Genomic DNA, 24,767 nt, shown 5'->3' with positions numbered 1-24,767 from the left:
ACTGGCCCTGTCTGTGCCCCCTGTAACATCCTTGCAAACTAGTGGGGGCACAGTTTTCATAGAAGCCGGTAAACCATGGCTATTTCTTATTCCTTCCATAGGACACGTGCACAATATTTGCCTGATGTGCAGCAGCATCTCTCCATGCCGATGTCATAAAACACATTATAGCCTGTATTTTGCAGCTGTTGGTAAATAACTAGCCAAGTAATATTTACCCCTTACCGCCCAATCACGTACAGTTACGTTATCAGCGCTAACGCCTTCTCACGTAACTGTACGTGATGGAGCGTATATTACAGCTGGCATCCCAGTGTAACGGTCCTGACGATTAACTCCTTAGATGCAGCGGTCAAGCGATCGCGGCATCTAGCTGGTTTCTAGTCTGTCGGCATCCCTGCGCCGCTGTTGCCGGGGTGCCAGTGCTTGCAACTGCAGGCCTATCAATGGCCTCTTGTATGCCAAGCACGGAAGTCTTTTAAGCACCGCCCAGAGGTGAGGCCTAAAAGGCTTACTATCAGGGTCAAGAAGATGGCACAAGCTCAGAAGCAGAGCCTGCACCAGTATCCTGATGTAACTGCCAGGACCGGAGCGAGCCTCCGATCCGGCCGATTAACTCCTTAGATGCAGCGAACAAAAGCGATCGCTGTATCTAGGTGGTTAGAGCATAGCCGATGGTTGCTATGACAACGATCAACAACCGCGTTGTTGCCAACGGTTGCCTAGGCAACCAGAGGCCTAACAATGGCCTCCTGGTCTGCCTAGTACGGAAGCCTACTAGGCCCCGCCCGCAGGCGAAGCCGAATAGGCTTGCGGTCAGTGAATAACTGTCAGCTCTAATACACTGCACTATGTAGGTAGTGGGGTGTATTAGAATAGCGATCAGGGCTTCATGCCTTCAAGTCCCATAGTGGGACAAAAAAAAAAAAAAGTAAAGAAAGTTAATAAAAATGTTAAAATAAAAAACATTTCAAGCTAGAAAAAAACCAAACACTGCCTTTTTTCCCATAAGAAGCCTTTTATTATAGGAAAAAACTGAAACCAAGTACACATATTTGGTATCGCCATGTCCGTAACGACCAAACGATAAAGCTATCATGTTATCCCCCCCCCCCCCGCACAATTACAGAACCGCTGGTTTTTGGTCACCACCCCGCCCAAAACAGAATAATAAGTGATCAAAATGTTGCATGTACCCCAAAATTGTACCAATAAAAACTACAACCCGTCCTGAAAAAAACAAGCCCTCCCACAGCTTTTTTGACCTAAAAATAAAAACAACAAAAAACTTATGGCTCTCAGACTATGGCGATACAAACAAATGATTTAAAAAAGTAAAAAAAAAAAAGAAGATTTTATTGTGCAAACGCTGTAAAATATAAAAAAAACCTATGTACATATGGTATCTCTGTAATCGTATCGACCCGCAGAATAAAGTGAATGTCATTTATAGCACATGGTGAACGGTGTAAAAAAAGAATAAAAAAACCATTGTCAGAATTGATGCTTTTTGGTCACCTCGTTTGCCAAAAAAATTGAATAAAAAGGGATCTAAAAAAAAAAAAAAATCACATGTACCCCAAAATGGTACCAATGAAAACTACAGATTGTCCCGCAACAAATAAGCCCTCACACATCTCCGGGGGAGAAAAGATAAAAAAAAATGTTCTGGCTCTCACAATATGGCGACACAAAATGTGCAGAGTTCTAAAAGCTGATAAGATTTGGCACCATTTATGAGTGCGACACCAGGCACACATCTGCGGATTAATATTTATTTACCGCATTATTATGCCCTGATGTTCTCCACACAGATTACATATACATACACTTAAATACCAGCGAAACCCCAAACAGAACTACTACCAAGCTAAATCTGCACTCCCAATGCCATATGGCGCTCCCTTCCTTCTGAACCCTACAGCGAGCCCAAACAGCTGTTTCCGTCCACATATATGGCGTCGCCATACCTGGGAGAACCTGCTTAACAGTTTATGAGATATTTGTCTGCAGTGGCACAAACTGGGCACCACATCAGTGGAAAATTGCAATTTTCACTTCGCACCATCCGTTGAGCGTTCATTTCCAATAAATAAAAAAACCCTGTGGGGTCAAAATGCCGAGTACACCCCTTAAAGAGGCTCTGTCACCAGATTTTGCAACCCCTATCTCCTATTGCAGCAGATCGGCGCTGCAATGTAGATAACAGTAACGTTTTTTGTTTTTTTTAAACGAGCATTTTTGGCCAAGTTATGACCATTTTTATATTTATGCAAAGGAGCCTTTCTTAAGTACAACTGGGCGTGTTTAAAGTTATGCCCAACTGGGCGTGTATTGTGTGTGTACATCTGGGCGTTTTTACTTGTTTTACTAGCTGGGCGTTGTGAATAGATGTGTATGATGCTGACGAATCAGCATCATCCACTTCTCTTCGTTACCACCCAGCTTCTGGCAGTGCACAGACACACAGCGTGTCCTCGCGAGATCACGCTGTGACGTCACTCACTTCCTCCCACAGGAACTTCATCGCGTCGGATGAGCGAGGACACGCTGTGTGTCTGTGCACTGCCAGAAGCTGGGTGGTAACGAAGAGAAGTGGATGATGCTGATTCGTCAGCATCATACACTTCTATTCACAACGCCCAGCTAGTAAAAAAAGTAAAAACGCCCAGATGTACACACACAATACACGCCCAGTTGGGCATAACTTTAAACACGCCCAGTGGTACATAAGAAAGGCTCATTTGCATAAATATAAAAATGGTCATAACTTGGCCAAAAATGCTCGTTTTTGAAAAAAACAAAACTTTACTGTTATCTAAATTGCAGCGCCGATCTGCTGCAATAGGAGATAGGGGTTTGAAAATCTGGTGACAGAGCCTCTTTAAATGTCTTGTGAGGTGCAGTTTCCAAAATAGAGGTCACTACTTGGAGTTTTGTTTACTATTTGACCTTAGAGCCCTGCAATTGTGAGACAATGGTGCGAAAATCACCAAAATAGGCCTCAAATTAGCATTGTGCTCTTTCACTCCTGAGCTCTGTCATATGTCCAGCCAAATGACATATGTCTTGAGATGTGTAGTTTCCAAAATGGAGTCACTTCTCTGGGGATTCCACTGTACTGGTACCTCAGGGGCTCTGCAAAAGCGACGTGGTGCCTAAAAACCAATCAAGCAAAGTCTGCATGCCAAGTAGCGAACCTGCCATTCTGAGCCCTGCCGTGTCTCCAAACAGAAGTTTCTGACCACATATGGCATATTGCCGTACTCAGGAGAAATTGCTTTACAAAGGTTGTGGTGCTTTTTCTCCTTTATTCCTAGTAAAAATTTGAAAACTATATGTTTTTTCAGAGAAAAAGTAGATTTTCATGCTCACAGACTAAATTCAGCAAAAAACCTGTGGGGTCAAAATGCTAACTATACCCCTAGAAAAATTCCTTAAGGGATATATTTTCCAAAATAGGGTCACTTTTGGGGGGAGGGGGTTTCCACTGTTTTGGTCCCTCCAGTGCGTTGAAAACACGACATGGCACTGTAAACCATTCCAGCAAAATCTGCGCTCCAAAATCCAAATGGCGCTCCTTCCCTTCTGAGCGCTGCCGTGGGTCTAAACTAGGGTTGTCACGATTCCAGAATTTGGACTTCGGTGCCGATACTTCGTTTAGTATTGCGATTTCGATACCAAAACGATATTTTGCCAACAGTAATAAAAAAAATAAAAATAAGTTCTTCAATTTTGTGATGTGAGGCGCGAGGTGTGATGAATTTTGAATGTGCCTCACATTAATAGTTATTAACCCTATCATGTTTCTCAATCATAATGGGTTCATGTGTAAGGTACATGATGGGGTTAATTACTATTAATATGAGGCACATGGAGGTTAAATTCATCACACCTCTTGCCTCCCATTAACCCCTAGGCGCACCACGACGCAACTGTACGTCCCAGCGGCCAGTGTCTTAGCGCACAAGGACGTACAGTTACTGACTGGTTCCCGATGCACACTGTCGGTGGCAGTGTGCACCGGGAACGACAGCTGTCCCGAACAGCTGACACTCCCCAGTCACCGGCATTGGACCCGTAAAAGTGGTCCAATGCCGGCGATCTATGTAACCGGTGGATCTGTACAGATCCACTGATTACATAATTTCTGAAGATAAAGTATAAAAAACCGTTCCGGGACTTGTAATTAATCCCGAAACGGTTACTATAGACACCCCCCCTCCCTACTCGATGCCCCATGTCACCGGCAATGGACCAATAGCAGTGGCCATTGCTGGCGATTGCATTGATAGGTGGGTCTGAACAGACCCACCTATCATAGCTCATTCTCAGCCGGGGGCAGGTAAAAACCCCCTCCCCTGACAGCTAACACTCCCTAGTCACCGGCATTGAACCGTAAAAGCGGTCCAATGCCGGCGATCAATGTAATCGGCGGATCTTACATCGCTTCGGCAAATAAAGTGTTGAAAACGGTTTCTGGACTTGAAATGAGTCCAGAAACAGTTACTATGGGACACCCCATGTGACCGGCAATGGGCCAATAGCAGTGGTGATTGGTGAGTCTGTTCAGACCCACCAATCACAGTACGTACCGGACACAGGCTCTGATCTCTTAGTAGGTGAAGAGAAGTTGGAGAGATCAGAGCCTGTGTCGTGTTGTGTGCCCCACACAAAGTGAAAAAAAGAATCAACCCATAATTTCCCTCTCCCCTGTTCCTAGTGTGTGACCTTACACACCTCCCAGTGTATAAGGGAGATTTTATTTTTTTTTCATCCAATTTGTTAGTGTCAAACCGTAGCGTCCGTCGGCGTCGATCCGTAGCGTCCGTCGGCGTCGATCCGTAGCGTCCGTCGGCGTCGATCCGTAGCGTCCGTCGGCGTCGATCCGTAGCGTCCGTCGGCGTCGATCCGTAGCGTCCGTCGGCGTCGATCCGTAGCGTCCGTCGGCGTCGATCCGTAGCGTCCGTCGGCGTCGATCCGTAGCGTCCGTCGGCGTCGATCCGTAGCGTCCGTCGGCGTCGATCCGTAGCGTCCGTCGGCGTCGATCCGTAGCGTCCGTCGGCGTCGATCCGTAGCGTCCGTCGGCGTCGATCCGTAGCGTCCGTCGGCGTCGATCCGTAGCGTCCGTCGGCGTCGATCCGTAGCGTCCGTCGGCGTCGATCCGTAGCGTCCGTCGGCGTCGATCCGTAGCGTCCGTCGGCGTCGATCCGTAGCGTCCGTCGGCGTCGATCCGTAGCGTCCGTCGGCGTCGATCCGTAGCGTCCGTCGGCGTCGATCCGTAGCGTCCGTCGGCGTCGATCCGTAGCGTCCGTCGGCGTCGATCCGTAGCGTCCGTCGGCGTCGATCCGTAGCGTCCGTCGGCGTCGATCCGTAGCGTCCGTCGGCGTCGATCCGTAGCGTCCGTCGGCGTCGATCCGTAGCGTCCGTCGGCGTCGATCCGTAGCGTCCGTCGGCGTCGATCCGTAGCGTCAGTCGGCGTCGATCCGTAGCGTCAGTCGGCGTCGATCCGTAGCGTCAGTCGGCGTCGATCCGTAGCGTCAGTCGGCGTCGATCCGTAGCGTCAGTCGGCGTCGATCCGTAGCGTCAGTCGGCGTCGATCCGTAGCGTCAGTCGGCGTCGATCCGTAGCGTCAGTCGGCGTCGATCCGTAGCGTCAGTCGGCGTCAATGCGTAGCGTCAGTCGGCGTCAATGCGTAGCGTCAGTTGGCGTCAATGCGTAGCGTCAGTTGGCGTCAATCCGTAGCGTCAGTTGGCATCAAGCCGTAGTGTCAGTTCGCGTCACTTGTCCGTTAGTGTCAATCCGTCACTGTCAGTCATCGTTCGTGTCAGTTAGTAAGTGGTACTAAGTGTTATAAAAAAAACAAAACCAACAAAAAATTATTCGTGTTTAGTGTTTTCTGTGAAAAAAAATCTCTTTGTTATACAACGTAACGTTGTTACAGCTACGGGTGTATAAACTACATATACACTACCGTTCAAAAGTTTAGGGTCACTTAGAAATTTCCTTATTTTTGAAAGAAAAGCACAGTTTTTTCAATGAAGATAACATTAAATTAATCAGAAATACACTCTATACATTGTTAATGTGCTAAATGACTATTCTAGCTGCAAACGTCTGGTTTTTAATGCAATATCTACATAGGTGTATGTAGGCCCATTTCCAGCAACCATCACTCCAGTGTTCTAATGGTACATTGTGTTTGCTAATGGTGTTAGAAGGCTAATGGATGATTAGAAAACACTTGAAAACCCTTGTGCAATTATGTTAGCACCGCTGTAAACAGTTTTGCTGTTTAGAGGAGCTATAACACTGACCTTCCTTTGAGCTAGTTGAGAATCTGGAGCATTACATTTATGGGTTCGATTAAACTCTCAAAATGGCTAGAAAAAGAGAGCTTTCATGTGAAACTTGACAGTCTATTCTTGTTCTTAGAAATGAAGGCTATTCCATGCGAGAAATTGCCAAGAAACTGAAGATTTCCTACAACGGTGTGTACTACTCCCTTCAGAGGACAGCACACACAGGCTCTAACCAGAGTAGAAAGAGAAGTGGGAGGCCCCACTGCACAACTGAGCAACAAGACAAGTACATTAGAGTCTCTAGTTTGATAAATAGATGCCTCACAGGTCCTCAACTGGCAGCTTCATTAAATAGTACCCACAAAATGCCAGTGTCAACGTCTACAGTGAAGTGGCGACTCCGGGATGCTGGCCTTCAGGGCAGAGTAGCAAAGAAAAAGCCATATCTGAGACTGGCTAATATGGGCAAAAGCACACAGACATTGGACAGAGGAAGATTGGAAAAAAGTGTTATGGACAGACGAATCGAAGTTTGAGGTGTTTGGATCACACAGAAGAACATTTGTGAGACGCAGAACAACTGAAAAGATGCTGGAAGAGTGCCTGACACCATCTGTCAAGCATGGTGGAGGTAATGTGATGGTCTGGGGTTGCTTTGGTGCTGGTAAAGTGGGAGATTTGTACAAGGTAAAAGGGATTTTGAATAAGGAAGGCTATCACTCCATTTTGCAACGCCATGCCATACCCTGTGGACAGCGCTTGATTGGAGCCAATTTCATCCTACAACAGGACAATGACCCAAATCACACCTCCAAATTATGCAAGAACTATTTAGGGAAGAAGCAGGCAGCTGGTATTCTATCTGTAATGGAGTGGCCAGCGCAGTCACCAGATCTCAACCCCATAGAGCTGTTGTGGGAGCAGCTTGACCGTATGGTACGCAAGAAGTGCCCATCAAGCCAATCCAACTTGTGGGAGGGGCTTCTGGAAGCATGGGGTGAAATTTCTCCCGATTACCTCAGCAAATTAACAGCTAGAATGCCAAAGGTCTGCAGTGCTGTAATTGCTGCAAATGGAGCATTCTTTGACGAAAGCAAAGTTTGAAGGAGAAAATTATTATTTAAAAAAAAAAAATCATTATTTCTAACCTTGTCAATGTCTTGACTATATTTTCTAGTCCTTTTGCAACTAATTTGATAAATATAAGTGTGAGTTTTCATGGAAAACACAAAATTGTCTGGGTGACCCCAAACTTTTGAACGGTAGTGTATATACACACACACAAATTAATAAAATGGCTGCGAAGCGTTACACCGCTGAAGAGGCGTATGCCATGATCACATCCGATACGGACTCAGCGAGTGGTGAGGAACTGATGAGTTCTTTCTCTCGTCCTCCTCCTCTAGTCACAGCGAGGAACCTCCTCGTTGTCGCAGGAGGGTTAGTGCCCAGGTTTGCCTGACCCTGAGACTGCCGTTCTGCCTGACCCTGGTACTGCCAGCAGAGATTGGTCACCCCCAACCAATTACACCCCCCAAATCCCAGAATATACTGCTGCGGCAGGAATTCATGTGCAGACGGAAGGACTGCTTGTAATTGGATATTTCAAATTGTTCTTTACCGACAATTTGATAGAGCTTATGGTGGACCAAACCAACATCTACGCCCACCAATTTATAGCCGAATACCCAAACTCATTTTATGCCCAGCCCAATCGTTGGCAACCAACTAATTGTGCAGAAATGCAAAAATATTGGGGGTTAGTCTTCAACATGGGTCTCACTAAAAAGCCCAAAGTGAGATCCTACTGGTCGATGGACATTCTTTATCATTGTCCATTGTACCGCAATACAATGACCAGACCCCGCTCTGAGGCAATCCAAAAATGTCTGCACTTTAGTGACAACTCCCTATGCCCCCCCCCAGGATGACCCCAATTCCGACAGACTTTTTAAAATTAGGCCCCTCAAACTTTTTTTCCCAAAAGTTTCCCGAAATCTACCCCCCCGACAGAGATTTCAGTTGATGAATCCCTGGTGCACTTCAAGGGTAGGCTGAAGTTTCGCCAATATTTGCCCAATAAGCGCGCAAGGTACGGGATCAAGGTCTACAAGCTGTGTAAGTCTGAGACCAGATACACACATGCTTTCCGGATCTATGAGGGGAAGGAAAGGACAATACATCCCCCAAATTGTCCCCCCGTGCTGTCCACAACAGGGAAGATAGTGTGGGACCTCCTACACCCACTGTTAGATCAGGGGTACAACTTGTACTTGGACAACTGGTACACAAGTGTACCCCTGTTCAAATGTCTAAAAGACAAAAAAACTGTGGCACCTTCCGAAGACCCTCATCGGCCAATCCCTGCATATTGGAGAAAGCAGGGCATCGCTGCAGGATGGGGTCCTGTGTTTGAACTACTGGGATAAAAAAAGATGTATGCATGCTGACATCTGTGCATGATGCCAGCTGCACCCCTGACCCCACACGTGGATTCACAACATCCGCAATGAAGCCTGTGTGCATTCAGGCATATAATAAATTCATATGGGGGGGGGGGGGGGGTTTGACCTGAATGACCAGGTGTTAAAACCGTATAGTGCCATGCGGAAAAGCAAAATTTGGTACAAAAAATTATCAGTGTACCTTGTACAGATGGCACTGTACAATTCATTTTTAATTTTCCGTAAAGCTGGCCACCCGGGTACCTACTTAGAGTACTAAGAAAAAAATTATTACATTTCTATTGCATGAAGACGAGATGCGGGAAACATCTGCTGCTTCAAGTAGTTCTTGCCGTATCGTTCCTAGGCAGCACTTTCCAAGTGAAGTGCCTGCAACACCCAAAAAACGGCGGGCACAAAAAAGGTGCCGTGTCTGTGCAAAAAAGGGTATCCGTAAGGATACCATATATCAGTGCGACACCTGTCCATCAAAACCCGGACTCTGCATGAAGAACTGCTTCCGCATCTTCCACACCTCCCTGGATTAAAAAAAATTATACTTTTGAAACCCCCACACCTCCCTTTATCATTCTTGTCTTTTACCCAGTTTTAAAATTGGACACTAAAAAAAAAAATGTGTAACAAAACTGAAAACCCTCATACCCCTAGATGAATACCTAATACTCTAACAAATGTGTATGATCTGCACAATTTTTTAGGCCTATGCTTGTGGCTAAAAATCATCCAAGTAAAAATAAGGCCTCAAAATCCTTGTGGTGCTTCTTCAATTCCAGGCACTGCTATGTGTCCAGACAACATATTTAGACCACTTTGGGGGTATTTCTAAAGTCAGAAGAAATACCCCAATAAATATTGAGGCACTTTACTTCACTTATATGCGGTGTCTAAAAAATCTGCCCAAAAAAATGGCGCATTTGTACAAAAATTAACATTTTATTTTGCAAGGCAGAAAAACTATGGGTGTCATAAAAGTGATCACACCCCTACATAAATTCTTTGATGGGTGCAGTTTCCAAAATGGGGTCACTTCACTGTACTGGAGCTCCGCAAACGCAACATGGCACCTGATGACCATTCCAGTAAAATCTGTGCTAAAAATTGCGCTCGTTCGTTTCTGAGCCCTGCCGTGGGTCCAAACAGCAGTTTATAATCACATATGGGGCATTGCCGTAATCGGAAGAAATTGCTTTACAAAAAGTAGATTTTCATCTTCACAGTCTATTTCCACTAAATTCTGCAAAAAAACTGTGGGGTCAAAATGCTAACTATACCACTAGAAAAATTCCTTGAGGGGTGTAGTTTCCAAAATGGGGTCACTTTTTGGGGGTTTCCACGGTTTTCATCCCTCAAGGGCGTTGCAAACACGACATGGCACTGACAAACATTCCAGCAAAATCTGCGCCCAAAAATCCAAACATTGCTCCTCCGTTTCGGAGCCCTGCTGTGGGTCTAAACAGCGGTTTATTACCACATATTGGGTATTGCCGTAATCAGGAGAAATTGCTTTACAAATGTTGGGGTGTTTTTTCTCTGTCATTCCTTGTAAAAATTAAAAAATTCTAGGTTTCTTCAGAAAAAAAGTAGATTTACATCTTCATAGTCTATTTCCACTAAATTCTGCAAAAAAACTGTGGGGTCAAAATGCTAACTATACCATTAGAAAAATTCCTTGAGGGGTGGTTTCCAAAATGGGGTCACTTTTGGGGGTTTCCACTGCTTTGGCACCACAACATCTCTTCAAACCTGACATGGTGCCTAAAATATAATTTAAAAAAAAGGAGGCCCCAAAATCCACTAGGTGGTCATTTGCTTCAGAGGCCGGTGTTTCAGTCCATTAGCACACTAGGGCCACATGTGGGATATTTCTAAAAACTGCAGAATCTGGGCAATAAATATTGAGATGCGTTTCTATTGTAAAACCGTCTGTTTTCCAGAAAACTTTTTATTACAAATGAATTTCAGCCCAAAAAAATGAAATTCTAAAATTTCACCTCTACATTGATTTAATTCCTGTGAAACACCTAAAGGGTTAAGAGATTTTGAGAATGCTGTTTTGAATACTTTGAGGGGTGCAGTTTTTAAAATGGGGTGATATATGGTGACTTTCTAATATATAAGGCCCTTAAAGTCACTTCAGAACTGAACTAGTCCCTGAAAAAATGGCCTTTTGTAATTTTAGTGAAAATGTGAGAAATTGCTGCTAAAGTTCTAATCGTTGTAACGTCCTAAAAAATTAAAGGTATGTTCAAAAAATGATGCAAATAAAGTAGATATATGGGAAATGTTAACTAGTAACTATTTTGTGTGGTATTACTGTCTGTTTTACAAGCAGATACACTTAAATTTTAAAAAATGCTATTTTTTGTAAATTTTCTCAAAATTTTGGTGTTTTTCACAAATAATGACATTTGTCGACCAAATTTTTTCGCTAACAAAGTACAATATGTCATGAGAAAACATCTCAGAATCGCTTAGATAGGTAAAAGCATTCTGAAGTTATTACCACATAAAGTGGCATGTCGGATTTGACAAAATGGGTTGTGCCACAAGACCAAAACAGGCTGGGTCCTGAAGGGGTTAATAAGTGAAAGAAAGAAGTTGTGTTTTTTTTTACGCCGTACACATAAATGCCGAAATTTTTTTTTGTTGTGCAGGTTATTACGGCCGCGCCAATACCGAATATGTATATTTTATGCATTGAGACTTATTTTAATGTTTATTGTGAAAAAGGTGTATGTGTATTTTTTATTTAACCCCTTCAATAACATCAGAATGCTTTTACCTATCTGAGATTATTTTCTCGTGACATGTTGTACTTTGTTAGTGAAAAAATTTGGTCGATAATTGTGGTATTTATTTCTGAAAAATACCAAAATTTTGCATTTTTCTAAATTTAAACGTATCTGCATGTAAAAACACATAGTAATAGCACGCAAAATAGTTACAAGTCAACATTTCCTGTAGGTCTACTTTATGTTTGCATCGTTTTTTGAACGTCCCTTTACTTTTCTAGGACGTTACAAGGCTTAGAACTTTAGCAGGAATTTCTCATATTTGAAAGAAAATTTCAAAAGGCCATTTTTTCAGGGACCAGTTCAGTTCTGAAGTGGCTTTGAGGGCCTTATATATTAGAAAGTCCCCATAAATCACCCCATTTTGAAAACTGCACCCCTCAAGGTATTCGAATCAGCATTCACAAAGTGTTTTAACCCTTTAGGCGTTTCACAGGAATTAAAGCAATGTAGAGGTGAAATTTACAAATTTTCTTTTTTTTGCCGAAATTCATTTGTAATAAAAAAAAAATCTGTAATACAGAAGGTTTTACCCGAGAAATGCATCTGAATATTTATTGCCCAGATTCTGCAGTTTTTAGAAATATCCCTCATGTGGCCCTAGTGTGGTAATGGACTGAAACACAAGCCTCGGAAGCAAAGGAGCACCTAGTGGATTTTGGGCCTCCTTTTTTTATAGAATATATTTTATGCACCTTGTCAGGTTTTAAGAGGTCTTGTGGTGCCAAAATAATGAAAACACGCCAAAAGTTACCCCATTTTGGAAACTACACCCCTTAAGGAATTTATCTAGCGGTATAGTTAGCATTTTGACCACAGGTTTTTCGCTAAATATATTGGAATTAGTCTGTAAAAATGAAAATCTACTTTTTTCTGAAAACACAGAAATTTGTAATATTTACAAGGAATAATGAAGAAAAAGCAACATTTGTAAAGCATTTTCTCCTGATTACGACAATACCCCATATGTGGTAATAAACTGCTGATTGGACCCACAGCAGGGCTCAGAAGGGAAGGAGCGACATTTGGATTTTGGAGTACGGATTTTGCTGGATTGGTTTTCGGTGCCATGTCGCAACGCCCATTTTGGAAACACCCCTCAAGGAATTTTTCTAGGGGTATTGTGGGCATTTAGACCCCATGGGTCTTTTGCAGAATTTATTAGAATTAGGGTATGTGCACACGGAGAGAGGCTTTTACGGCTGAAATGACAGACTGTTTTCAGGAGAAAACAGCTGCCTCGTTTCAGCTGTAATTCCTCCTCCTCACATTTTTCGAGGCTTCTCTGACAGCCGTAAATTTTGAGCTGTGCTTCATTGAGTTCAATGAAGAACGGCTCAAATTACGTCTGAAAGAAGTGTCCTGCACTTCTTTTGACGAGGCTGTATTTTTACGCGTCGTCGTTTGACAGCTGTCAAACGACGACGCGTAAATGACAGGTTGTCTGCACAGTACGTCGGCAAACCCATTCAAATGAATGGGCAGATGTTTGCCAACGTATTGTAGCCCTATTTTCAGACGTAAAACGAGGCATAATACGCCTCGTTTACGTCTGAAAATAGGTCGTGTGAACCCAGCCTGAGGCTGCGAAAAGGAGTATCACAATTTTTTCCCACTAAAATGTTTAATTTTCTCATTTTCACAAAGGATAAAGGAGAAAAAAACAAAAAAAAAACAATTTTTGTAAAGCAATTTCTCCCGAGTACAGAAATACCCCACATGGGGTCATACATTTTTTCATTAGAAATGAGTTAACCCTTTCAGGGCATTTTTTGCTTTCTTATTTTAGTTTTTCACTCCCCACGTTCTAAGGCTGGATTCACACGAACGTGGCGTTTTTGCGGACGCAAAAACGCGGCATTTCGCGCGCAAAAACCACTTGACAGCTCCGTGTGTCATCCGTGTATGATGCGCGGCTGCGTGATTTTCGCGCAGCCGCCATCATAGAGATGAGGCTAGTCAACGTCAGTCACTGTCCAGGTTGCTGAAAGAGTTAACTGATCGGCAGTAACTCTTTCAGCACCCTCGACAGTGAATTCCGATATCTGTCCAATATCAAGCAACCTGTTTAAAAAAAACAAAACACGTTCGTACTTACCTCCCGGCCGTTGCCTTGGTGACGCGCCTCTCTTGACATCTGGCCCCACCTCCCTGGATGACGCGGCAGTCCATGTGACGTCTGCAGCCTGTGCTTGGCCTGTGATAGGCTAGAGCTGTCACTTGGACTGAATTGTCATCCCGGGAGGTCAGACTGGAGGAAGAAGCCGGGAGTTATTGGTAAGTCAGAACTTCTTTTTTTTTTTTTACATGTTCATGTATATTGGGATCGGAAGTCACTGTCCAGGGTGCTGAAACAGTTTAACTCTTTCAGCACCCTGGACAGTGACTATCTCCTGTCGTCGCGTACCGGAAATTTTTTTTGTCGGGTTCGGCCAAAACGAGTTCGGCTGAACCCGGTGAAGTTCGGTTCGGTTGTCCGGGTTCGCTCATCTCAAAGACACTCCGTTTGGATGTTTGTAAACCGAAAAGCACGTGGTGCTTTTCTGTTTACATTCATCCTTTTGACAGCTCTTGCGCGAATCACGCAGTTCGCACGGAAGTGCTTCCGTGCGGCATGCGTGGTTTTCACGCACCCATTGACTTCAATGGGTGCGTGATGCGTGCAAAACGTCGAAAGAACGGACATGTCGTGACTTTTTTTCAGCGGACTCACGCTGATGAAAAAATCACGGACATGTCTGCACGGCCCCATAGACACATATAGGTCCGTGCAAATCACGCGCGTTGCACGGACGTTTTTCCCGTTCGTCTGAAGCCTTAGAGCCATAACTTTTTCTTTTTCCGTCAATAGAGTGGTGTGAGGGCTTATTTCTTGCGGGAGGAGCAGTAGTTTCTATTGACACAATTTAAAGTGCCATAAAATGTACTGGGAAACTGAATAGAAATTCTTTGCGGGCTGATGTAGGAAAAAAAATGAGATTCCATTTTTTGGGGTTTTTGTTTTTACAGCTTTCGCCGTGCGGTAAAAACGAAAACTTTACTTTGTTCTGCGGCTCAATACAATTACGGTGATACCAAATTTATAGTTTTGTTTTTTTATATTATACTACTTTTACAAAGAAAAATCTAATTATTAAAATAAAAATTGTTTTGTGTCACCACATTCTGCGAGGCGTAACTTTTTTATTTTTCGGTTGATTGAGTAGTCGGAGGTCTTATTTTATGCAGGACGAGCTGTAGTTTTTATTGGTACATAAAAAGTGATCAAAAAGTTGTATTACATTTTTTTTGGGAGCTAAGGTGACAAAAAAAAAACACAGATTTTTCACGGTTTAAATTATATACCTTTTTTTTACGGTGTTCACCGTGCGAGTTAAATAATGGTATATTGTAATAGTTCAGCCTTTTACGGACGTAGCGATACCAATTTTGTTTATTTTTTTTTACATTACTTTACCAGAAAAATGGGAAAAGGTTTTTTGTTTTTTTTTTAACTTTAAACTTTTTTCTCTCACACTACTAATAACTTTAATTCTTCTACACATTTTATTAGTTCCCTTAGGGGACTTGAACCAGCGATCATTGGAACTAATGTATTGCAGTATATTGTTATTTTTACAGGCTTCTGTAACTGCACGATCGCTGTTCTTGTCCGTTAGTCCCGGGTGTCAGCTGTAATACACAGCCGACACCCGCAACGTATGGAGCGGGCTCAGCACGTGAGCCCGCTTCATACATCAACCCCGGCACTATGACGTGCTATTAAGTCAAAGGGTTAATGCACAGCGGATGGTGTGAATATTGCAATTTTCCACTGATATGCCATCTTAGTGCATAATATGTTGTGCCCAGTTTGTGCCACTGAAGACAAATACCTCATAAAACATTAAGCGGGTTCTCCCGGGTATGGCGATGCCATATATGTGGGCGCAAACTGCTGCTTGGGCACGCTGCAGGGCTCAGAAGGGAGGGACGCCATTTTGCTTTTGGAGCGCAGATGTAGCTTTGTAGTTGTTCTGTTTGGGGTATTGCTGGTATTTCAGTTTATAATGTGGGGGCACATGTAGGCTGGGCAGAGTACATCAGGGCATAATAATGGTGTATATAAATAATAATTCATAGATGTGTGGCCGGAGTCGCACTGATAAATGGCGCCCGATCTTATCCGTTTTTGGAACACACTACATATTTTGCATCGCCATATTCTGAGAGCCAGAACATTTTTATTTTTTCACCACCGGAGCCGTGTGAGGGCTTATTTGTTGCGGGACAATCTGTACTTTTCATTGTACCAGGGGTACATGCGATTTTTTTTATTACTTTTTATTCAATTTTTTTGCAAGCTGGGTGACCAAAAACAAGCAATTCTGACAATGTTTTTTAGTTTATTTTTTGCAGCGTTCACCGTGCGCTATAAATAATAGTTTTACTTTATTCTGCGGGTCGGTGCGATTACGGCGATACCAGATGTATATAGGTTTTTTTTATGTTTTGCAGCGTTTGCGCAATAAAATCACTTTTTTATAAAATAATTTATCTTCTGTGTCACCATATTCTGAGAGCCGTAACTTTTTCAGTCAAAAAAGCTGTGTAAGGGCTTGTTTTTTGCGGGACGGGTTGTAGTTCTTGGTACTATTTTCGGGTACATGCGACTTTTTGATCACTTTTTATTCTCTTTTTTGGGAGGGGTGGTGACCAAAAAAATAGCGATTCTGGTGTAGTTTTTTTATTGATTCTTTTGGGGTGCTCATCGTGCGGGAAAAACAACATTATAGTTTTATAGTTGGGGTCGTTACGAACACGGTGATACCAAATGTGTACTTTTTTTTAATGTGTTCATTTTTTTCCTATAATGAAAGTCTTATTATAGGAAAAAAAAAAGCAGTTTTTGTTTATATAACTTATAACTTTTATTTTTACACTTTTTAAAAAAAAAATTTACTACTTTTTTTTTTACTTGTCCCACTAGGGGACCCTTAGACTTGCAGCTTTGATCACTGCTAGAGTACATTACACTACACACGTAGTGTAATGTATTCTAACTGTCATTGTGACGTGAAAGTAAGGGTATGTGCACACGGTAGCAGGCTTTTACGTCTGAAAAGACAGACTGTTTTCAGGAGAAAGCAGCTGCCTTGTTTCAGACGTAAATGCTGCTCCTCACATTTTGCGAGGCTTCTCTGACAGCCGTAAATTTTGAGCTGCTCTTCATTGAGTTCAATGAAGAACGGCTCAAATTACGTCTGAAAGAAGTGTCCTGCACTTCTTTTGACGAGGCTGTATTTTTACGCGTTGTCGTTTGACAGCTGTCAAACGACGACACGTAAATGACAGGTTGTCTGCACAGTACGTCGGCAAACCCATTCAAATGAATGGGCAGATGTTTGCCGACGTATTGTAGCCCTATTTTCAGACGTAAAACGAGGCATAATACGCCTCGTTTACGTCTGAAAATAGGTTGTGTGAACCCAGCCCTCTGCAGGACGTACTGTTGCGGCGCAGCACGTGAAGACGTTAACATTACTTTATTTTTAAACTTTAATGTACTGGAATATATCTATATGGCAGTACATTAGCCCGTGTACGGACAGTACACAGGCAGTTGTTAGGACATATATACCGAAGTATGGCCTAACAGGAAATATGGTAAGACAGAAATGGGGTCCTTCAATGGACCCTGGGCTGTCTGCCGAAATATGGTATGTCCCTCAATCCCTGTGACGTGATCCAAGGGGCATCCCCCCCTTCTCCTTTACCCCCTTGAATGCTGCGGTCAAAATGGTCTGTGTGTGTTCTCGCGGGAGGGAACACAGCGCAAGCCGCCCTGACACTGTCCGTAGCCGATTGGACAGTGTCGTAGTGAAGACATCGCGCCCCCTTGCCATGTAGTTAGAAACGCCCTATTGACAGTTCAGGGGCTTATTTACATATCGGGCGCCAAATATAACGGCATCGATATGTAAGTAACGGAGGAAGATAGGAAAAAAGTGCAAAGTGTTTGTGCAGCCCTGCCCGTTACAGCTTTACACGTATGGGGAGGCGAAAGGTTCTCTGTAAAGGAGGGAAGGGGTCCCCTGTTTGCAAACTCTATCGGCAACCCTGGGACATCACGCCTTTGATTTGTAACTTATATTTAAAAAAAATAAAATCTAAATCGCTGCGTTAGTCACGGAGCTGCACAGACAAGGCTACAGCGTGGCAGCTGCCAAATGTTAGAAATGTGTTGCAAGCTCCATGACGGTCACGCTCAATAGAAGCTGATGGAAATCCTGCATTTTACTGGGTCTCTAGTGCAAAACCTCCATCGTGGTTGCAGAAGATGCGAGCACGTAGCGCGTATAACAGCAGCAATGATCACAGCCGCGGCTCCAGCAGATCGTCACCTCCCCCCTCAATGACGTCTCTGCAGCCCTGTATATTACGTTATATTATAGATTGTGGTTGAGGATTAGAATACAGGACGCAGTCATATACCGTCAGCATACCTAAGTAGAGGCCACGGTAACGTGCCAGCCTTCCCAATGCCCTGACCTGGAGGGCACACGGCCACTATGGAGTTGAGCAGTACATTCCTCATCCTGGGGCTGTGGGTCACCGGTAGATCCTTGCCGTGAGGACGGTGTGTGCGCACAGCTACCGGGAGGAGGGACCTGCGCGGTGACGTGCGTAGGAAAACCTTTGCTCCCCGCTATGATAAGGACGCCACAAGACAAGGATTTAGTTTTCGCGCCAAAACTAAGCCCCGCCCATTGAACTTTTCATACACAAAATAATTATCATGGACCCTTATAATTCCGCCCCCTGCACGCTTTGGCCAATCAGCGGAAGTGGGTGTGGTCTGTTTTCCTCTAGCGCCGCTTCTGTCTTCTACTACTTGTAAGCTGCAGGATGCGGCGAAAGAAATCAGGCCGGTCCCCGGCTCCTGGCCCATCGCAGCCTGTGATCAGTCACTTCTTCAAACCTCAGGGCGGTGAGGCTAAGCAGTCACCGACAGCCAGGTCTCCTCAGGTCAGGGGCGGGGAGTGCTGTGATGGGACTAGGCATAGACATGACTGCCTCTGTTCACATTATTGTGTATGTCATGCTGCGGTTGTTCAGTGGAGGGTACTGCTATCATATTGTATAAGCATCCCATAAGACAGATGGTTTACACGCATAGGACTATACACAGGGATTGCTTTCCAATCAGAGCTTGTTAGAAAAAGAAATTCCACTTTCTGAAAATGAATGTTTGTCCCTGTGTGTTAGGGTATGTTCACACGGCCTATTTACGGACGTAATTCGGGCGTTTTTTCCCCGAATTACGTCCGAAAATAGCGCCTCAATAGCGCTGACAAACATCTGCCCATTGAAAGCAATGGGCAGACGTTTGTCTGTTCACACGAGGCGTAATTTACACGCCGCTGTCAAAAGACGGCGCGTAAATAGACGCCCGCGTCAAAGAAGTGACCTGTCACTTCTTGGGGCGTAATTGGAGCCGTTATTCATTGACTCCAATGAAAAGCAGCGCCAATTACGTCCGTAATGGACGCGGCGTTCAAGCGCCTGCACATGCCGTTACGGCTGATACATCCCCGTAATTTCAGCCGTTACGGATGCCCTCGTGTGAACATACCCTTAGGCTGGGTTCACACGACCTATTTTCAGACGTAAACGAGGCGTATTATGCCTCGTTTTACGCCTGAAAATAGGGCTACAATACGTCGGCAAACATCTGCCCATTCATTTGAATGGGTTTGCCGACGTACTGTGCAGACGACCTGTCATTTACGCGTCGTCGTTTGACAGCTGTCAAACGACGACGCGTAAAAATACAGCCTCGTCAAAAGAAGTGCAGGACACTTCTTTGGACGTTTTTGGAGCTTTTTTCTCATAGACTCCAATGAAAACAGCTCCAAAAACGGATGTCGAAAACGCCGCAAAGAGTTGCTCAAAAAACGTCTGAAAATCAGGGGCTGTTTTCCCTTGAAAACAGCTCTGTATTTTCAGACGTTTTTGGTCACTACGTGTGCACATACCCTAAGTGAATAGCTGCGGCCCCTTTCCCTGGTCACTGTTGCCCTAATAATACTGCATACTGACACGTTGCCCCTTTCCCTGGTCACCGTTGCCCTAATAATACTGCATACTGACACGTTGCCCCTTTCTCTGGTCACCGTTGCCCTAATAATACTGCATACTGACACGTTGCCCTAATAATACTGCATACTGACACGTTGCCCCTTTCCCTGGTCACCGTTGCCCTAATAATACTGCATACTGACACGTTGCCCCTTTCGATGCTGGTAAGATATTTGTATACAGCCTTTTTTTAACATGCGCGTGTCTGGATTGCATCCGCAAAAAAAAACCGGTCTGTTTTTTATGCGTATGAATGTCCGTGTAGCGTCCGTGTGTCATCCGTTTTTCTGGGACGTTTTTCTTTTATTTTTTTGCATTTCTTAGCAGCTTCCATCTTCTGTCCGTTTTTTTCCACACACCTATAGATTTGAATGAGGCGAGTCCGGTCTGCAGACATACACCAGAATAGGGCATCCTGGGAGTTTCTCACACCAGATATGTGGTCCATGAAAAAAACCAACGGCTGTGTGATAGCCCCATGACTAGTGTGCGTCTGTGTGCCCTCACTGCAGAATCCCGAGCGATGAGCACATCTCTATTTTATATCACATTGCAGACCATATCACGCTCGTCCTGATTCTACGTCTGAATTCCTGTGATTTAGGGAAGGAGCCATGGGAGCAGATTATAGGCGCTCTCGTTGTGCGTGCTTGTGCGATAATCGCCTGTGATAAATGAAAAATCTGACACGATGCTGAATTGTTATAGGACGCATTATGCTATCGGTATAAATTGTCCATTCTAAAGATCTCCGGGGTGATGAGAATTAATTTGGCAGACCCGGTCGCCCTCCTGAGCACTCATTCATGCCTATGCCATAATTCTACTGTATATATTTTACATACACACCGTTCCAATAGAACTACAACAGATTTCCAGTACTGTGTAAAAGTTTTAGGCAGTTGTGGAAAAATGCTTCAAAGTAAGAATTCTTTCAAAAATAGTTAATCGTGCGAACAGTTTTTATTTTTATCAATTAACAAAATACAAAGTGAATGAACAGAAGAGAAATCTAAATCAAATCGATATTTGGTGTGACCACTGTTTGCCTTCAAAACAGCATCAATTCTTCCAGGTACACTTGTACACCGTTTTTGAGGAACTCGGCAAGAACTAAGCACATATCTTCTGTGGATGTCGGCTTCCCCAAATTCTTCTGTTTCTTCACGCAATCCCAGACAGACTCTGTAATGTTGAGATCCGGCTCTGTGGGGGCCATATCATCACGTCCTGGGCTCCTTGTTCTTCTTAACGCTGATTATAGTTCTTAACCCCTTCCCGCGGCAGCCCTTTCTTAGATTTTCATTTTCGTTTTTTTCCTCCCCACCTTCCAAAAGCCATAACGTCTGTATTTTTCCGTCGATATAGTCCTATGAGGGCTTGATTTTTGCGGGACGAGTTTGTGGGGTAGAAAATGAAAAATACAGCGATTCCTCCATGTTTTTTTGCTCGCCGTTTTTACGTACTTCACTGTGCAATTAAAAGAACATGTTAACTTTATTCTGTGGGTCAATACGATTACGGCGATACCAAATATATATAGTTTTTTCTATATTTAGTGTAAAAGAGAACATTTATTTTGTCTCCCCAAATTCCGAGAGCCATAACTTTTTTATTTTTCCGTTGATTAAGTGGTATGAGGGCTTATTTTCTGCGGGATAAGCTGTAGTTTTTAATAATACCATTGGTGTACATGCGATGTTTTAATCACTTTTTATTTCATTTTTTTTGTGGGAGCAAAAAATAGAGATTCTGGCATTTACCATTTTTTTTTTACGATGTTCACCGTGCGGGTTAAATAATGATATATTGTAAATAGTTCAGACTTTTTCGGACACGGCGATACCGGAGGAGGCAGGGCTTAATGGGTGCACAAAGATGGTGGACCTGGGGGCCTTCATTAGGCCCCCAGGCAGCCATAGCAACCATCGACCGCCCCCCCCGCGTTTGCGTTGCGGGAGGGGCGCGATGAGCTGTTAGAGGGGATCGCCCCCTCTTTTTAACGATTGAAATGCTGCGTCGCTACTGACCGCAGCATTTAACGAGTGGGATCGCGCTCAAGCGCGATGCCGCTAGTTACTCTGAAGTGTCGTCTGTAACAAACAGCTAACTCCGTGAGCCCGTTCCATACTTCCCCTACCCGACTTTGGTGTATGGATACGTAAAATGTTGGGAAGGGGTTAAAGACATTTTCTGTATGTTTGGGGTCGTTCTACTGCTGCATAATAAATTTGGAGCCAATCAGACACCTCCCTAATGGTATTGCACGATGGATAAGTATCTGCCTGTATTTCTCAGCACTGAGGACACCATTAATCCTGACCAAATCCCCAACTCCATTTGCAGAAAATATATGACTTTGTCCATGTGTATCTAGAAGAATTGATGCTGTTTTGAAGGCAAAAGGTGGTCACACCAAATATTGATTTGATTTAGATTTCTCTTCTGTTGGTTCACTTTGTATTTTGTTAATTGCTAAAAAAAAAATAAACAACTATTAACTCTTCTATTTTTGAAAGCATTCCTACTTTGCAGCATGTTTCTGCAACTGCCTAAAACTTTTTCCCAGTACTGTGTGCATTTTCTTATATGTAAGTGACCACCATCTAACTGCTGAAATGATTGTAACATAACATATGTATGTGCTTACATATACAGTAGATTTAATCTATATAAAAAGATGAGTGACTTTTTAAATACATTGTATTACTACTTTTGTACCGATACAAAAAATATAGTTTTTATCAGTCTATTCACAGTTCTGCTCTGTACTGGAAACGGTCACAAAAGAAGGGTTGTGTTGTTTGATGTGTCAGATGTAAGAGAGACTCTTCCCAGAATGCAAATCAACACAAAAACCTCTGCAGACATAGAGCCATCCCTGAATGCCGGAAGATTTCACCCCTGAAGCCTGCAGAATTATGAATGCAGCTGTGGGATATTATACAGGCAGCTCCGTATCAATACAAGACAAGTAATATGGTTCCCAATAGCCTGCCAGGGGCCCGTACTTTACCTCTGTGTGCCTAACATTTTGTACAGAGGTACACAATGTTTTCTTTTCTCATTTTGGGGCAAGTTCTCCTAGGCATTCTTCTAGAAGGCGGCACATATAAACACATGGAGTGCCTACGGGTCCGCATTACCATGTGCATGAGTCTGTACTCCACTTTTTATGTAGATCAATTCTATGTGTAAAATGGCGATACGTGAACGTACGCTTTGATATATCTTTATGCAGTAGCATTTGTTCTATCATATTGTTACTATTGCCTGGAAAAGAATATATACCTTTTTGTCAGTAGGTGGCAAATTCCTGCACATCCCATGATGATGAGCCAGTTGCAAAAAAGAGAAAGAGACACCAGAAAGGTGAGGGGAGAGATGGCATGGTTTTGGAAAAGAAAGGTAAGCTATTGAATGAACCCCAACTTTAAACTTTTGGGGGCCAATGTATCAACACTGGTGTAATGGAAAAGTTGGATTTTGTGTCTTTGTTTTGTTTCAGAACAAATGATATGTGGAAAATCGTTCATCTCCAGCCACACACAGCAGAAATTACGAGCGTTCTCCAGTGATTCTGAAAAACAGAGCAGTGATAGTCATGCCATAAAAGTACCTGAGTGCTTGACGACGTCTTCCGGCATTAAAGATGAGCTCTCAAAATCAGAAAACAAAGGTGAAGAAATAGACTCGCATTCTATTCCCAGGGTAAGTGGCACATGAGCTTATAGGATGTTTGGCGATCTGCAAAATATTATATTCTGTATTGTGTGGTGATCATGACAATTAAAGGGAAGGTGTCATGATTTATTTTTTTTTAATCATATTGCTTTTACTATAATATTTTTTTTTTTTTTTAATTTTATTGTGTTCTCATGTTTTACTTTTTAATGGTTTCTGATTTTTACTTCACTATGGGGGCTGCCATTTTCTTTTTCATCTCTGTATGTGTCGATTAACGACACATACAGAGATGGAATACGGCACATACAACCCCATAGAGAATGCGAACGGGAGCCGTTTTCATGTGGACCGGAAGCCGCTGCCGGGCAGTCAGACGACTGTCAGTGACGACTTCTGGCCGCGGCTTCCAGCCATATGTTCAACGAAGCGAAGGCGCAAGGAAGAGGAGCGTAGACCAGCGGAGGCAGGAGCAGGTAATTTATGTTCGTGTGTATTATGTTTGTGTGATACTGTCTGCTGAGCCCTGTATCTAATCCTAGCACTGTGCAGTCGCTCAGAAAATGGCGGCACACAGTGTAGGAGGTTTGAAGACATTCACACCCTTCCTTCTCCTGGCACTAGCCAGAATAAGGGAGGGGGGGATTGTGTGAGGACATTAGAGGAGAGTGTGTCCACCCCAAATTTGCAGCATACATCAATGAGGTTCCTTTACCACAGTGACCATGCTGCAATTTTGTGAACTGCTCCCTCTAGTGGCCAGCACATGGAAATGTTCTAAATTAGAATCTAATTTTTAATATTTCCTGACTTGTGAAATTTTTTTTTTAAAACAATGTGTAATCACTTAAATACTAATTGTTTAACTGAAATTTTTTTTTTATAATTTCTAGCGACACATTCCCTTTAAAAGATATGTAGGTTACTAGCTGAAGACGTACATTTTTGAGGCAGCATGAATAGTTATGAAATACGTATTCCATACTTACTGGCAGTTTCAATCCCAAATCCCAGTACAATTATAAGTCCCACTCCCAAACGCTTCTAAAACGCACCCAGAAACACAGAATTCTGATGTCCGAGATACTTTTTGTCTTGTATTTTAACAGTCATTTATTTTTTTTCCCTATAAGTCAATAGTACATAAAAATAACCTTTGTAAGTCCTAGTTCACACAGTTTTTTGGCGCGGTTTTTGACGTGGCAGAGCATTTCAATGGGAGGCAGAGGTCGTTTTTTTCCCCCGCGAGCAGAGAAAAACGCTCATTGAAAAAAAAGTGACATGCTCTTTCTTCAGGCGTTCCCATCTCTGACCGACCATTGACATCAATCGGAGGCAGAGTGATATTCGCAGCGTTTTTTGCCCCCGGCGCTCAATGGCCGCGGCCAAAAAACGCCGCAAAA

General features: G+C 43.4%; 2 protein-coding genes across 4 annotated transcripts in view; one reads left to right on the top strand and one right to left on the bottom strand.

Moving 5' to 3' along the window:
• The window catches only part of DHFR (dihydrofolate reductase), a 120,113-nt gene extending 101,822 nt beyond the window's left edge, over positions 1-18,291 (bottom strand). Inside the window, exon 1 of one of the 3 annotated variants that reach the window (XM_075837788.1) lies at positions 18,045-18,291. In XM_075837788.1, the coding sequence (XP_075693903.1) occupies positions 18,045-18,136 (92 nt within the window). In that variant the 5' untranslated portion in view covers positions 18,137-18,291. Of the gene's footprint in view, positions 1-17,315; positions 17,338-18,044 lie in introns of those variants that run through there. The other 2 variants (XM_075837804.1, XM_075837813.1) reach the window with 2 other exon arrangements.
• A 140-nt stretch (positions 18,292-18,431) lies between these two features.
• MSH3 (mutS homolog 3) overlaps positions 18,432-24,767 on the top strand; it is a 237,015-nt gene continuing 230,679 nt past the window's right edge. Inside the window, exons 1-3 of the mRNA XM_075837774.1 lie at positions 18,432-18,567; positions 22,986-23,088; positions 23,189-23,391. Of these exons, the coding sequence (XP_075693889.1) occupies positions 18,448-18,567; positions 22,986-23,088; positions 23,189-23,391 (426 nt within the window). The 5' untranslated portion in view covers positions 18,432-18,447. The remainder of the gene's footprint in view (positions 18,568-22,985; positions 23,089-23,188; positions 23,392-24,767) is intronic.

The sequence above is a fragment of the Rhinoderma darwinii genome, chromosome 1 (genome assembly GCF_050947455.1).
Source record: "Rhinoderma darwinii isolate aRhiDar2 chromosome 1, aRhiDar2.hap1, whole genome shotgun sequence".
In the NCBI taxonomy this organism is placed as follows: domain Eukaryota; kingdom Metazoa; phylum Chordata; class Amphibia; order Anura; family Rhinodermatidae; genus Rhinoderma; species Rhinoderma darwinii.
The sequence above is the reverse complement of the archived record's forward strand: the minus strand, read 5'-3'. Positions and strand labels throughout refer to the sequence as shown.